The sequence below is a fragment of the Trachurus japonicus genome, chromosome 1 (genome assembly GCF_045865225.1).
Source record: "Trachurus japonicus isolate A0001 chromosome 1, Traja_1.0".
Classification (NCBI taxonomy): Eukaryota; Metazoa; Chordata; class Actinopteri; order Carangiformes; family Carangidae; genus Trachurus; species Trachurus japonicus.
Genome location: NC_140907.1, coordinates 36,992,612 through 37,007,100, shown reverse-complemented (window position 1 = coordinate 37,007,100; position 14,489 = coordinate 36,992,612). Strand labels below are relative to the sequence as shown.

The 14,489-nt window shown below is 40.1% G+C and overlaps 1 protein-coding gene across 2 annotated transcripts in view; it reads right to left on the bottom strand.

The window, feature by feature from the left end:
* Positions 1-1,836: 1,836 nt before the first annotated feature.
* The window catches only part of ppp3r1b (protein phosphatase 3 (formerly 2B), regulatory s1ubunit B, alpha isoform, b), a 14,016-nt gene continuing 1,363 nt past the window's right edge, over positions 1,837-14,489 (bottom strand). The window contains exons 2-7 of one of the 2 annotated variants that reach the window (XR_015036579.1): positions 13,870-13,909; positions 9,920-10,096; positions 7,605-7,664; positions 6,539-6,723; positions 2,039-4,333; positions 1,837-2,002 (exon numbers count right to left, since the gene is read on the bottom strand). Coding sequence is in view for 1 of the 2 variants with exons in the window: in XM_085786357.1 (XP_085642483.1) it covers positions 4,286-4,333; positions 6,539-6,723; positions 7,605-7,664; positions 9,920-10,096; positions 13,870-13,909 (510 nt within the window). In the remaining variant the exon portion in view is untranslated. Of the gene's footprint in view, positions 4,334-6,538; positions 6,724-7,604; positions 7,665-9,919; positions 10,097-13,869; positions 13,910-14,489 lie in introns of both variants that reach the window. The other variant, XM_085786357.1, reaches the window with a different exon arrangement.

The following is a 14,489-nucleotide window of genomic DNA, read 5'->3' as shown; positions in this document are numbered from 1 at the left end:
CGATTCCCACCTCAACACCTGTGTTACCATAGCAACAGATCTTACCTGTAGAGTTGATTATTGTCCAAGGTGCTGAGAGCTGTAACGGTTCCTCATAATGAAATAATTATAACATAAATATGTAATGTATATACGTATATATATATTAATATGATATAATATATAAGATAATACACGTCTTATTGCTGTAAAATATAAATGTTAATGTACGTTAAACTGTAAAATAAGAGCTGCAACAGGAAGAACAAGTTTGTTTTCAGCCTCGTGAAAATGTTTTAAATCTGGATCATGAAATGAAGACGTCGCCTCAGACTCAGAGGAACTTTGATTATTGATCATTTTTCACCATTTTCTAACTTTGATGTTGATTTAGAGCAAAGATTCATAAAACTGTGTTGGTGTGGCAGCGCTGTGGTGTTTTATTTTACTATTAAATAACTAATTATTACAAATGGGATTTAAAAAAACAAAAATAAAGAAAAGTATACCCAAAATGCAGCTGGTAAATAGACTATGCCTTTTTTAAAACCCTTTAACACCAAGTGTAGCAAGTTTAATACATACAGTTTTTGAGACCTCTATATCATCAGTGTCATACTTTTTCTTTTATAAAATCTAATGTATAAAACTAAAATTTTAACACATTGTGAGCAACACATTTAAGAAAAAATGCTGGATATATTAGGTATGATTTAAATGAAAATTAAAAATATACAAATAGCTTCTTTTTTTTTTTACATGATTGTCAGAAGGTCCTATAAAGATTCAGTTTCAAAGAATTGAAATGTTCTGTCAATGAGTTAAGAGATTTACAGGAAGGTTTTATTCATTCCCACCAAAAGTAAACAGTAGAAACAGTAGAAACCAATTAAACTCTGTTATTTACTAACGACACAGATTCAACAGAATCACTCTTTATTATTTGTTGATTGACAGTTGAAAACAGTTTATCAATACTATAAAAACCACTGCTGGGATTTAATATTAACATTGTCCCACCAAAACTTAATTATAAACTCTTCTTAAATTAAAATATTCCTGTTGTGTTGTTTAGGAATGAATATGAACATGTTTTCTTTGCATTATTATTATTCGTGGTCTGAAATTGCTTGATATTTTTTGTTATTTTCTGCCAATAACTGCTCTAAATGACAACATCTTTATTTTAAATTTGGGAGAAATGTTGTCAGTAGTTTAGAGAATAAATCAAGCATATTCATTTTATTCAAACACACACCTATAAATAGTAAAACCAATGAATATGAACATGTTTTCTTTGCATTATTATTATTATTATTATTATAGGAGGTCTGAAAACACTGCATCTTTTTTTGTTATTTTGACCAGTTTCTTAAATTCTGCCAATAATCACTCTGAATGACAACATTTTAATTTCAGTTTTGGCAGAAATGTTGTCAGCAGTTACTAGAATAAAACAAAAAAGTTCATTTTACTCAAACCAACACCTATAAATAGTGAAACCAGAGAAATGGATCATTTTGAAGTCATCTCCTCATTTGTTCCCAGAGTTGTAATCAATGTTAATGTGCATTAAAATATAAAATAAGAACTCAAACAGGGAGAACAACTTGTTTTTTGTCAAATTAATATACTTTAAAATCTCTTTTTCTTCCTGGTAAAGTAGCATAAAATGAATTAGTCACCTCACATTTAGAGGAACTTTGATTATTCATCATTTTTCATCATTTAATTAATAATTTATTAATTTATTCCTGAACCTGCTGCAGACAGACACATGGCGCCTCCTGCTGGTGGACAAACAGACAAAACTCTCTCTCTATGGTTATTATTTAATGACGACACAGACTCAACAGAAACATTCAAACTCTTTTATTATTCGTTGATTTATTATTTTTTTTCCACGTGTGAAGTTTCAGAGTTGAAAACAGTAAAAAGTCTCTGAGCTGAAGATTTGACACCGACTGATCGTAACAAACACCGACGTAATAAAAAAAAAGAAAAAGAAAAAAAAAAAACACAACTGAAGAGAAGTGAAGAAACAAAAACAAAAAAAAACAGACCTGTGATTGGCAACAACAACAACCAGCGTTTCTATGGAGACGAGCCGACAACGACGACGCCGCTGCTGCTGCTTCTTCTCTCCGAAGTACAAAACTAAACGAGAGCAACATCAAACACCTGCTCAGACGGCGTCGCTGTGATGTCACATGGCGTGCACTGAAGACGACGACATCATCATCATCATCATCATCATCATCTTTAACATTATTATTATTATAGAGAGCCGAAGAGGAAGCAGGAAGTAACGTCGCCATTATGGGACCTCAACTCTGAAAAACTTGACGCTCAAGTGAACGGGACTGAAAGTTTTATTTCGTGATCCGATTGAATTGCGCCATGAGAAAAAAATATGACCTCTACCTGTTTAAAACATCACATTTCTTCTGAAAAAATCAGCAGTTTATCGTAAAACGGCAACAGAAGAATGTATTTAGTGTGACGAAGACGCTCTAGGACTACAGATCATTGGTGTCCCACAAAAAATACGTCACCAACTGACACGGGAAAGGAAGGCCGGCATTTGGTGTGAGACGTCACCTACGCGACCTGTAGTCTTTCTGGTTACAGATTCTTCTGAATTTTATTTTACAATAGTTTTACAACAATAAAACTGCTGATTTAATAAAGTTAATTGAATTTCTCGGGATGAAACGTGATGTTTTAAACAGGTAGAGGTCAGAGAGTTTTATCATCACACTATTCAATCGGATCACGAAATAAAACTTTCACTCCCCAGTTCACTTAACATGGAGACTTTTGGTAACACTTTACTTGAATAGGTTTTCATAAGATTGACATAACAGCTGTCATAAACATCAATGAATACTTATGACAGCTGTCGTTAAGTGTCATTCGGTAAGTTATGTCACTTTTGATGCAAAGTTGACATTGTTTGAGATGTTTTTTGTTATGAGAACTTGACATTTTTTTAAAGTTTGGCCATTAGGTCTGCTATGACAGTTTAAATTGTCTTTATGTCAAGTTGTCAGAACAAAAACATCTCAAACAATGTCAACTTTGCATCAAAAGTGACATAACTTACCTTAATGACACTTAACGACAGCTGTCAGAAGTATTCATTGATGTTTATGACAGCTGTTATGCCAATCTTATGAATACCTATTCAAGTAAAGTGTTACCCAGACTTTTTTCATAGTTTAGGTCCCATAATGGCGACGTTACTTCCTGCTTCCGCTTCGGCTCTCTATTATTATTATTATTATTATTAGTAGTAGTATTAATATTAATATGAACATAATCAATAGGAGTCTTTGATTGATCCTGATTGGTCGACATGCAGGAGGAAGGAGAGAAGAGAAGTCGACGTCGCCATCGTCCGGTCTGTCGCTGCTGGAGGAGAGGGGGCGGAGCTTCTGGTCTGCTGTAACCGGGGACGACGGCGATGGCGTCCAATGACCCGACAGTCTTGATTCTTCTCACAGGTGACAGGTGACAGGTGAGGAGCGCTTGGCCCCGCCCACTTCTCCTCCAGGAGGATTGTGGGTAAAACAGCAGCAGCAGCAGCAGCAGCTCTGGTGGGTTTGACTGACTGACTGATTATCTGATTGATTGATTGATTGATCGGTTGATTGATTATAAATAAACGTTCAGGTCGGTCGACGACGACACGGGAGTGAATCGCTGTTACGTCCAGTTTGTAGATAAACAACTAAATTAACAACAGCAACAACAGTAACACAACAACACAGTAACACAATAACAACAACAACGACAACCTGCAGCGCTGAGGTCGACGCTCAGTTCGCTTCTTTCTCTCTCTCTCTCATGGCACCGGGTCACTCGTCAGATGAAAAACAGACGAGACGGAAATAAATAAAACACACACACACACACACACACACACATACATACATACATGCATGCACACGCACACTCTCTCGCCCTCTCTCACACACACACACACACACACACACTCTTGTGTTTGAAAGACGTTTGTCGGCTGTTTACGTGCAACGCTGAAGAAAGAAAGCTCCGCCCACAATCACATGGTAAACATTTGGCTTCAGGGGGGAGGGAGGGGGTGTGTGTGTAGGTGTAGGTGTGTGTGTGTGTGTGTGTGTGTGTGTGTGTGTGTGTGTGTGTGTGTGTGTGTGTGTGTGTGTGTGTGTGTGTGTGTGTGGTTCTTCACAGACAGTGATACTTCCTTTGAGAACAGGAAACAGGTTTTTGCTCGACGACGTCTTCAGACAGATTCAGTAAACATCAGGAAACATCGGAGGCGTCAGACGTCGACGACCATCTTCTTATGGATGTCCAGACCGCCCACCACCTGCAACACACACACACATTTCATTTCATAACCTTTATTTAAACTCGGAGATATATTGAGGAGTAACCTCATTTACAATATAGCCGAGATGAAACACAAAACACACAAGGACAGAAGACAAGACATTTGAAACATACAAAAACATAACAGAATACCAGAATTTAAAGCAGAACTATGCAAGTCGGCCGGAAATAGCTCGCTCCTTCGTTGGTTTCTCTTTTTTTCCCTCTCCGGAGCTCCCCCACAGTTCTGGGAGGCACATGTCACTGTCGTAAAAAAAACTCGCCACCACCACCTCCTCCACCCCCCCCTACACGTGCTTGTGTTTACTGCTGAAGGTAGAGAGCGGTGTTTGCTAAGCCCTGCTAACACGGAGCTAACGCTAACACGGCGCTAACGCTAACACGGAGCTAATGCTAATACAGCCACACACACACACAGACACAGACATAGACACACACAGGAATAAAGGTTCCAAAACGCGAAGGTGTGTGTGTGTGTGTCATGATGTATTACATTATCTTATAAAGACCCATGGTGTGTGTATCTGTGTTAGCATTAGCTCCCCGTTAGCCACAAGCTGAACTTCATCAGTAAACATTTCATGTTTCCATGGTTTCCTCCGACTTTCCGAACTCAAACCAATCACGATTCGTGACATGCATGACGTCATGTGCGTTCTTATCTCGTACTGCCGTAAGGCAGTTTCTCGCGATACTTCTATCCATTGACGAGATTTGTGACACCGAGACGGACGACTGATCTTGCAAGTGCGGTTTTCAGCCAGTGGGGGGGGTGAGCGCATTGGCCTAGACCCCAGTCACCTCATAACAGGTCACTCAACCATCACAGTGACTCTGAGCCACAATAATTACAGCCCCAAATCCTGCATAGTTCTGATTTAAAACACCTGGGAACACCTGAGGTCTACCTTAAACACCTAAGATCTACCTTAAAACACCTGAGAAGACGTGAGGTCTACCTTAAAACACCTAGGAACACCTGAGGTCTACCTTAAAACACCCCAAAACACCTGAGGTCTACCTTAAAACACCCCAAAACACCTGAGGTCTACCTTAAAACACCCCAAAACAACTGAGGTCTACCTTAAAACACCCCAAAACACCTTGAGGTCTACCTTAAAACACCTGAGGTCTACCTTAAAACACCCCAAAACACCTGAGGTCTACCTTAAAACACCTAGGAACACCTGAGGTCTACCTTAAAACACCCCAAAACACCTGAGGTCTACCTCAAAACACCCCAAAACACCTGAGGTCTACCTTAAAACACCTGAGGTCTACCTTAAAACATCCGAGGTCTACCTTAAAACATCCGAGGTCTACCTTAAAACACCTGAGGTCTACCTTAAAACACCTGAGGTCTACCTTAAAACACCTGATAACACCTGAGGTCTACCTTAAAACACCTGAGGTCTACCTTAAAACACCCCAAAACACCTGAGGTCTACCTTAAAACACCCCAAAACACCTGAGGTCTACCTTAAAACACCCGAGAACACCTGAGGTCTACCTTACTGTGAAACGCCTGAGGTCTACCTTAAAACACCTGAGGTCCACCTTAAAACACCTGAGGTCTACCTTAAAACACCTGAGAACACCTGAGGTCTACCTTAAAACACCTGAGGTCTACCTTAAAACACCCCAAAACACCTGAGGTCTACCTTAAAACACCCCAAAACACCTGAGGTCTACCTTAAAACACCTGAGAACACCTGAGGTCTACCTTACTGTAAAACGCCTGAGGTCTACCTTAAAACACCTGAGGTCCACCTTAAAACACCTGAGGTCTACCTTAAAACACCTGAGAACACCTGAGGTCCACCTTAAAACACCTAAAAACACCTGAGGTCTACCTTAAAACACCCCAAAACACCTGAGGTCTACCTTAAAACACCCCAAAACACCTGAGGTCTACCTTAAAACACCTGAGAACACCTGAGGTCTACCTTACTGTAAAACGCCTGAGGTCTACCTTAAAACACCTGAGGTCCACCTTAAAACACCTGAGGTCTACCTTAAAACACCTGAGAACACCTGAGGTCCACCTTAAAACACCTAAAAACACCTGAGGTCCACCTTAAAACACCCGAGAACACCTGAGTTCCAGCTTAAAACCCCTGAGCCGTCGCCCAGTGGCAGCAGCAGCAGCAAGGTGCCGGTGGGGATCGAACAGGGAACGTACCGCGCAGAACTCCTCGAAGGATATCCTGCCGTCCCCGTCCTTGTCTGCGTTGATGATGGTCTTGTCGACGATCTGCTGCAGCTGCGTGTCCTTCAGGTTGTTGCCCACCATCATCTTCAGCACCTGGAACAGCTCGCCGTTGGAGATGAAGCCGTCTTTGTCCATGTCGTAGATCCTGAAGGCGACTGAGGGACAAGAGAGACCGGGCGTCGGCCAATCAGAGGAGAGGAGGAGCATCTACCTTTATTCTGAAGGAGTTGTGATAAAAACATCTACCTTTATTCTGAAGGAGTTGTGATAAAAAACATCTACCTTTATTCTGAAGGAGTTGTGATAAAAAACATCTACCCTTTATACTGTATGGAGCTTTAATCCAAACATCTACCTTTACTTTGAAGGAGCTTTAATACAAACATCTACCTTTACTTTGAAGGAGCTATAATACAAACATCTACCTTTATTCTGAAGGAGCTTTAATCCAAACATCTACCTTTACTTTGAAGGAGCTTTAATCCAAACATCTACTTTTATTCTGAAGGAGTTGTGATAAAAACATCTACCTTTATTCTGAAGGAGTTGTGATAAAAACATCTACCTTTATACTGTATGGATCTTTAATCCAAACATCTACCTTTACTTTGAAGGAGCTTTAATACAAACATCTACCTTTACTTTGAAGGAGCTTTAACACAAACGTCTACCTTTATTCTGAAGGAGCTTTAACACAAACATCTACCTTTATTTTGAAGGAGCTTTAACACAAACGTCTACCTTTATTCTGAAGGAGCTTTAACACAAACGTCTACCTTTATTTTGAAGGAGCTTTAACACAAACGTCTACCTTTATTCTGAAGGAGCTTTAATCCAAACATCTACCTTTATTTTGAAGGAGCTTTAAGACAAACATCTACCTTTATTCTGAAGGAGCTTTAATAGGAACATCTACCTTTATTCTGAAGGAGCTTTAATACAAACATCTACCTTTATTTTGAAGGAGCTGTAACACAAACGTCTACCTTTATTCTGAAGGAGCTTTAATACAAACAGATGTGTGACGGTCACTTACAGCGCAGCTTCTGCTCTTTATCTCCTTTGACACTGAACTGAGAAACTCCTTCGATGAACTCTGCGGAAAAATAAAAAATAAAAACTTGAGTTAAAATAAAACATTTAAACTATTTCATATGTGTTTGTGTGTTTTCAATAACATGAGTCGGCATCCAACAGGTTAAAAATAACATAAAAATCCTGATTGAGCTTTTAATTTGAAAACATGTTTCTCTGTTTGAAGCAGCAGTTAACATCAACAACAATCGGGTCATTGAAAAGTGATCATATATTAATAATTAAGAGATTTACTGAACTGTTAACTAGTGTTAATAACATTATTGTGTTAATATCAGTATTTATCTGATGTTAAAGGGATACATCAACATTTTTTTTTTCGTGTCTTGCCTCACTCCCGAGTCCATGACCAGCAGATAGACACCATCCTTTCGACTGTGCGTGCAGTAACAAGGGAGATAGAGCCGTATCGCCTGTAATTAGCTTAGCTCAAATGCTGGAAGTGTATGGGTAGTGTTAGCCTGCCTCCTACCCAAGCCGAAACCAGCAGTCAGAAGCTGATTTCATTTTAGCTCTAAACTCTGTAAATATATCATTTAATCGACATTTCAAACATTTTTAGGCGAGAAAGTAGCCGTTTAGATCAGCAGTGTGTCGTTAATTTGTCTAAATACCAGCTGTTTACAATTTTGTTGGGACAAATTCGGCGCTACTCAAGCTAGCCGTTGTGACCAACGCACTTCCGGTTACTTTCACAAAATAAAACACCCGTAGCCCTTTACATACAGAAAACCATGACGATAGAATTTGGTCTTTTACTTTGAAACAGGAAGCTAACCTACCCTCGATGTAGCTAGCTTGAACCAAAATAAAGCGTCTTTGCTTGAACCCTCCGTTTTGACCAATCTCGTCCCGTTAGCGGCATTTGACGGCTCAAGATGCCTTACCGGAGAGTTCTGTCAGCTCTGAGACGAAGATCAGCCCACCGGTTTCCGTTTAGAGTTGCTGAAGAGTTTCTCTGATGACTTTAGGTGGAGGCAGGCTAACACTACCCATACACTTCCAGTGTTTGAGCTAAGCTAATTAGTGACTTTAGGTGGAGGCAGGCTAACACTACCCATACACTTCCAGTGTTTGAGCTAAGCTAATTAGCGACTTTAGGTGGAGGCAGGCTAACACTACCCATACACTTCCAGTGTTTGAGCTAAGCTAATTAGCGACTTTAGGTGGAGGCAGGCTAACACTACCCATACACTTCCAGTGTTTGAGCTAAGCTAATTAGCGACTTTAGGTGGAGGCAGGCTAACACTACCTATACACTTCCAGTGTTTGAGCTAAGCTAATTAGCGACTTTAGGTGGAGGCAGGCTAACACTACCTATACACTTCCAGCGTTTGAGCTAAGCTAATTAGTGACTTTAGGTGGAGGCAGGCTAACACTACCTATACACTTCCAGCGTTTGAGCTAAGCTAATTAGCGACTTTAGGTGGAGGCAGGCTAACACTACCTATACACTTCCAGTGTTTGAGCTAAGCTAATTACGGGCGATACGGCTCTATCTCCATGGTTACTGCACGCACAGTTGAAAGGATGGTGTCTATCTGCTGGTCATGGACTCGGGAGTGAGGCAAGACACGGGAAAAAAAATGTTGGTGTATCCCTTTAACATCACTATTGTGTCATGTTAAAGGGATAGTTCACCCTTATTCAAATTGCACTCATTATCTCCTCCCCCTCATGTGGACTAAGGGCTGGTAGAAGTTTCAGAGTCCTCCGTGGCTTCTCTGAGTTACAGGGGGTCTCGGCGTAGCAGTGCATGTCCATATAACGGTTGCAAATGGATACCAACTGTCTTCGTAACAAAAAGAAATACCAAAAAACATCCAAATACCTCCATGCTGCTCGTATGTAATGTCCGTCTTGTATTGAAGCCACGAAATGCGAAACTGTTCAGAAAAAAATTAAATAAGTCTATATTTCAAACTTGTTTGTAGCGGAAGCTCCTCTTCCCGGTCCGTCCAAATTGGACCATACGAGCAGCATGGAGGTATTTGGATGTTTTTTGGTGTGTCTTTTTGTTACGAAGACAGTTGGTATCCATTTGCAACCGTCATATGGACATGCACTGCTACGCCGAGACCCCCTGTAACTCAGAGAAGCCACGGAGGACTCTGAAACTTCTCCCATGCAGCCCTTTTAGTCCACATCAGGGTGAGTAGATAATGAGTGCAATTTCAATTTTGGGTGAACTATCCCTTTCACTTCATAGAAACAGTTTATTTATGTTTCTGAACTCGGTGCGGCGTTTTTTTTCACCCTGGAAGTCGACCTCGCCGTTGCCGTCGGTGTCGAAGATGTCGATGACCCGTTGGACGAGCGGGTTCTGCTGCAGCTCAGGTAACGACATGAACTCCTCCACGCTCAGCGAGCCGGAGTTATCCAGGTCGAGCTTCTTAAAGCGCTTCCCCAGCCGCTTAATCTCATCCGCATCAACTGAGACAGGACGGGGGGGGGGGGTAGAGAGAGAGGAGAAGAGAGAGGGGAGAAGGAGAGGGGGGGAGGGAGGGGATAGAGAGAGAGGAGAAAGAGAGAGGGAGAAAAAGAAGAAAAGGGGAGAGAGGAAAAAAGAGAGAAGAGAGGGACAAAGAGAGAGAGAGGAGAAAAGGAGAAAGAAAAGAAGAAAAATGGAGAGAGGGGAAAAGAGAGGGAGAAAGAGAAGAAGAAAAAAGGGAGAGAGAGGAGAAAAGAGGGAGAGAGGGAAAGGGAGAGAGAGGAGAAAAGAGAGGGAGAAAAAGAGGAAGAAAAGGGGAGAGAGGAAAAAAGAGAGAGAAGAGAGTGACAAAGAGAGAGAGAGGAGAAAAGAGGAGAAAGAGAAGAAGAAAAATGGAGAGAGGGGAAAAGAGAGGAAGAAAAAGAAGAAGAAAAGAGGAGAGAGGAAAAAAGAGAGAGAAGAGAGGGACAAAGAGAGAGAGAGGAGAAAAGAGAAGGAGAAAGAGAAGAAGAAAAATGGAGAGAGGGGAAAAGAGAAGAAGAGAGGGAGAAAGAGGAGAAAAGAGAAGGAGAAAGAGGAGAAGAGAGGGAGAAAGGGGAGAAAAGAGAAGAAGAGAGGGAGAAAGAGGAGAAAAGAGAAGGAGAAAGAGGAGAAGAGAGGGAGAAAGGGGAGAAAAGAGAAGAAGAGAGGGAGAAAGAGGAGAAAAGAGAAGGAGAAAGAGAATAAGAGAGGGAGAACAGAGAAAAGAGAGGGAGAAAAAGGGAGAGAGGAGAAAAGAGTAGGAGAAAGAGGAGAAAGAGAAGAAGAAAAGGGGGGGGAAAGGAGAGCGAGAAAAAGAAGAAAAGGGGGTAGAAAGGAGAAAAGAGAGGGAGAAAAAGGGAGAGAGAAGAAAAGAAAGGGAGAAAAAGAAGAGAGGTAGAAAGGGAGAGGAGAAAAGAGAAGGAGAAAGAGAAGAAGAAAAAGGGAGAGAGGGGAAAAGAGAGGGAGAAAGAAGAAAAAGGGAGAGAGAGAAGAGAAGGAGAAAGAGAAGAAAGGGGGAGAGAGGAGAAAAGAGAGAGAAGAGAGGGAGAAAGAGAGAGAAGAGAGGGAGAAAAGAGAGAGAAGAGAGGGAGAAAGGGAGAGAAAAGAGAAGGAGAAAGAGAGAGAGACAAAGGGAGAGGGAGAAAGGGAAGAAGAGAAAGGGAGAGAAAGGGGGAGAAAGGAGAAAAGAGGTAGAGAGTTAGTCGGTGAGTGACACCTGTCCAGCTGCTCCCTGATTGGCCGGCTGCTGCTCCAGCCGTCTGAACACCTGTGTGTCGTTTCCTCTTCTCCTTTAACTCACCTGGTTTCCTGTGTCTGGCGGCCATGATGACCAGAGCTGCTGGTCCGGTCTGAACCGGTCTGAACCGGTCGGTCGGTCTGAACCGGTCTGAACCGGTCTGACTGACTGAGCTGCTGGTCCGGTCTGAACCGGTCTGAACCGGTCTGACTGAGCTGCTGGACCTGCGGCTCTAACACCGGGTCATGTGACACTAATCACTCTGATGATGATGATGAATCAGGGGGCGGAGCCACAGCCGGCCGCTTAAAGGATCATTACGTATTTAATCCTATTATTATTATTATTAATATTATTAATATTAATGAACTAATAACTGTGGATTTGATTTGATTCAGATTCAACATTGATTCATTTAGAGATTTTTCAGTTTTAATAACAATTTTCTTGGTTATAAAAGAGATTTTCACAAAACTAATGTTACATCTATTTTCTTTTATTTTACTTTTATTTGCTCTTGCTTTTAACTCTGTTTTTAGTGTTTGTTTTTATTCTGTTTTATGCTTTTTTTTTTTAATGTTTTGTCTTTATGTAAAGCACATTGAGTTGCCTTGGTATGAAATGCGCTATATGAATAAAGATGCCTTGCCTTACAAATTGTATAAAGATGTAACTGTCTTAATAAAAATATTCATGTTTACATTAAAGTGAGACACTACAGGTGAATAGGGTAAATATTTAAACTAACACATATCACCATGAAACTTCCCAGGTTTATCACTCACATTAAGACAAATATATTTTGTATTACAAGTTTTGTCAAATGTTATGTTTAAATATGTAAATGAGGTAATATCTCATTAAATATGCGCTAATTTGCATATATTTCCAGAACAGAAATCTGAACAATCAATGGATGAAGCTACTTTGTTTTATTGTGTTGACATATTAGAGTCAGAAGTTTTTACAGAGGGGATATTGGATATCTCTTTTTATCACTCTGTAAATGAGAAAATACTGTCACCAGCCCTAAAAACAATCAAATGTCTCCATGTTTTCAGTAATAAAATGTTGTATAAATGAGGCTGTGAATGATATATCAACAATCCCCTCTGTAAAAACCTTCAGAATATAAAAAGGGATCAAACTGAAAGGTTTGGTGTCTGTAAGTGCTGCTGAAGTGGAGATTTCTAGCTCAGAGTCTGAGTCTGAAAAACTCTTTCTGAGGAAACGGCCTTTAAAGGTTTGTACTGTAAAACTCCACTAACTACTAACAAGATTTTTCCCAAAATTGAAATAAAAATATTGTCATATAGAGCATTTTTTTTGCAGAAAATGACAAAAACTGGTCAAAATAACAAAAAATAAAGTAATTTCAGACCGCGAATAATAATAATGCAAAGAAAACTTGTTCATATTCATTCCTGAACAACACAACAGGAATATTTTTAACTCAGGAAGAGTTTATAAATCAGTTTTTGTGGGATAATGTCAGCGTTTTAATCCCAGCAGTGGTTTTTATTTTATAATCTTCCTCTAAAACCAGATGTGGTTCAGGTGACGACCTCATCAGTGTCTCATTAAGTAGAACGAGTCGTGTTTTAAATAAAACACTGTCGTACATGTAGAGAAGCTTTTTAGGAACATTTTGTGAACGTGGTCTCTTCATATTTTCCGTGGCTGTGTGTTTATTAACAGCAGAGGAAACCTGACGGGTTAATTTACGATAATAATATTATTAATATCTTGTAAACAATGTAACAACTACTTAAAATACTCTAAACTAAACTTAAAAAACACTTGAGAGAACAGCTGCTGCAGCTCATCCGCCCCCTGCTGGACAGGTCCACGCATTACATCACCATTACAACCAGATCAATAACACTGATCAGTTATCACCTCACCAGACTGGGATTTAGTTATTATTATTCATATTTATAATAATTCAGCCTCTGAACATGACATTTGTCCCTTCTCTTCATAATAATAATGATAATAATATGAATAATCCTGTTTAACGTAGGTTTAGATCAACGTCTCTGCTCTTACATCCTGATATAAACCAAATTAACTACAGTTTAATTACAACAGTTATTAAGGTTAAGATGTAGTTTTATTATGAGGCATAAATCAAATATGAGGAGCTCACGTGAAGCTCGGCTCAAACGCCACAAAGGCCTGAATTTATTTTTACACACCAGTGATTCTCATTTTGTTTTTCCACGTGTGTTTAATGGAAGTTAACTGTAAATTAACATATAAATGTCATTTACATTTAGTCCAAAGTGTAAAATACACTGCAGGGAAACATTACTGATGCTGAATGTTAAATAAAAATGAATTAAAATGTAAAATTTCTCCCCTAAAATGATTAGATCTCTGTCCGGGTCAGATCAGGGTTTTTAAAGCGGTAGAAATGAAACCAGAGAATCTCCTTTTTATTTCTTCAACGTCGTGAGGTTAAATCGTATAAACCGGAGGTGTGTGAGGTCAGTGGTGATGAGCGGTGATACTCACAGTGCGAGCACATCTCCAGAGGGTAGCTGGCCTCGTTTCCCTGGAAAAGACAAGAGAGTGACGATGAGAAAAAGAAGAGGAAGAGGAGAAGGAGAAGAGTCCACGTGATAAAAAAGAAAAAGAAAAAGAAGAAGAGGAGGAGGAGGAGGAAGAGTCTGTGGTTTATTCCAGGTGGGACCGTCCTCACCTGGACGACCCAGAGTGGGCGTCAGTCTGAAGCTCGACAGGAGAAAACGCTCATGAACTCTAATGTACGTTAATACTGGGCCGAGAGGGCTTTTATTGTGAAAGTATTACACCTACACACTTCAACACTACTAGTATCAGTAGACTAGTTATTGTCTTTTTTTTAACACCATCTCAGATCATTGACTTCATCTGACAAGAGATTCAGCTCACTGCAAAATTACACAACACTACACTTCCGGTCCGCATTTTCAAAATAAAACTCCTCCCCAGAGGACGTGTCGGTTTGATCTAATATTAGACTGCAGCAGCAGCGTCTCTGCAGCTGGTATCACTTTGTTCAGACATGTTGGTGAAGATACTGATGCAGCTTCATTTCGTTATTCACATTTATAATAAAAACACAGAGTCACAGTAGGATTATTAATGATATT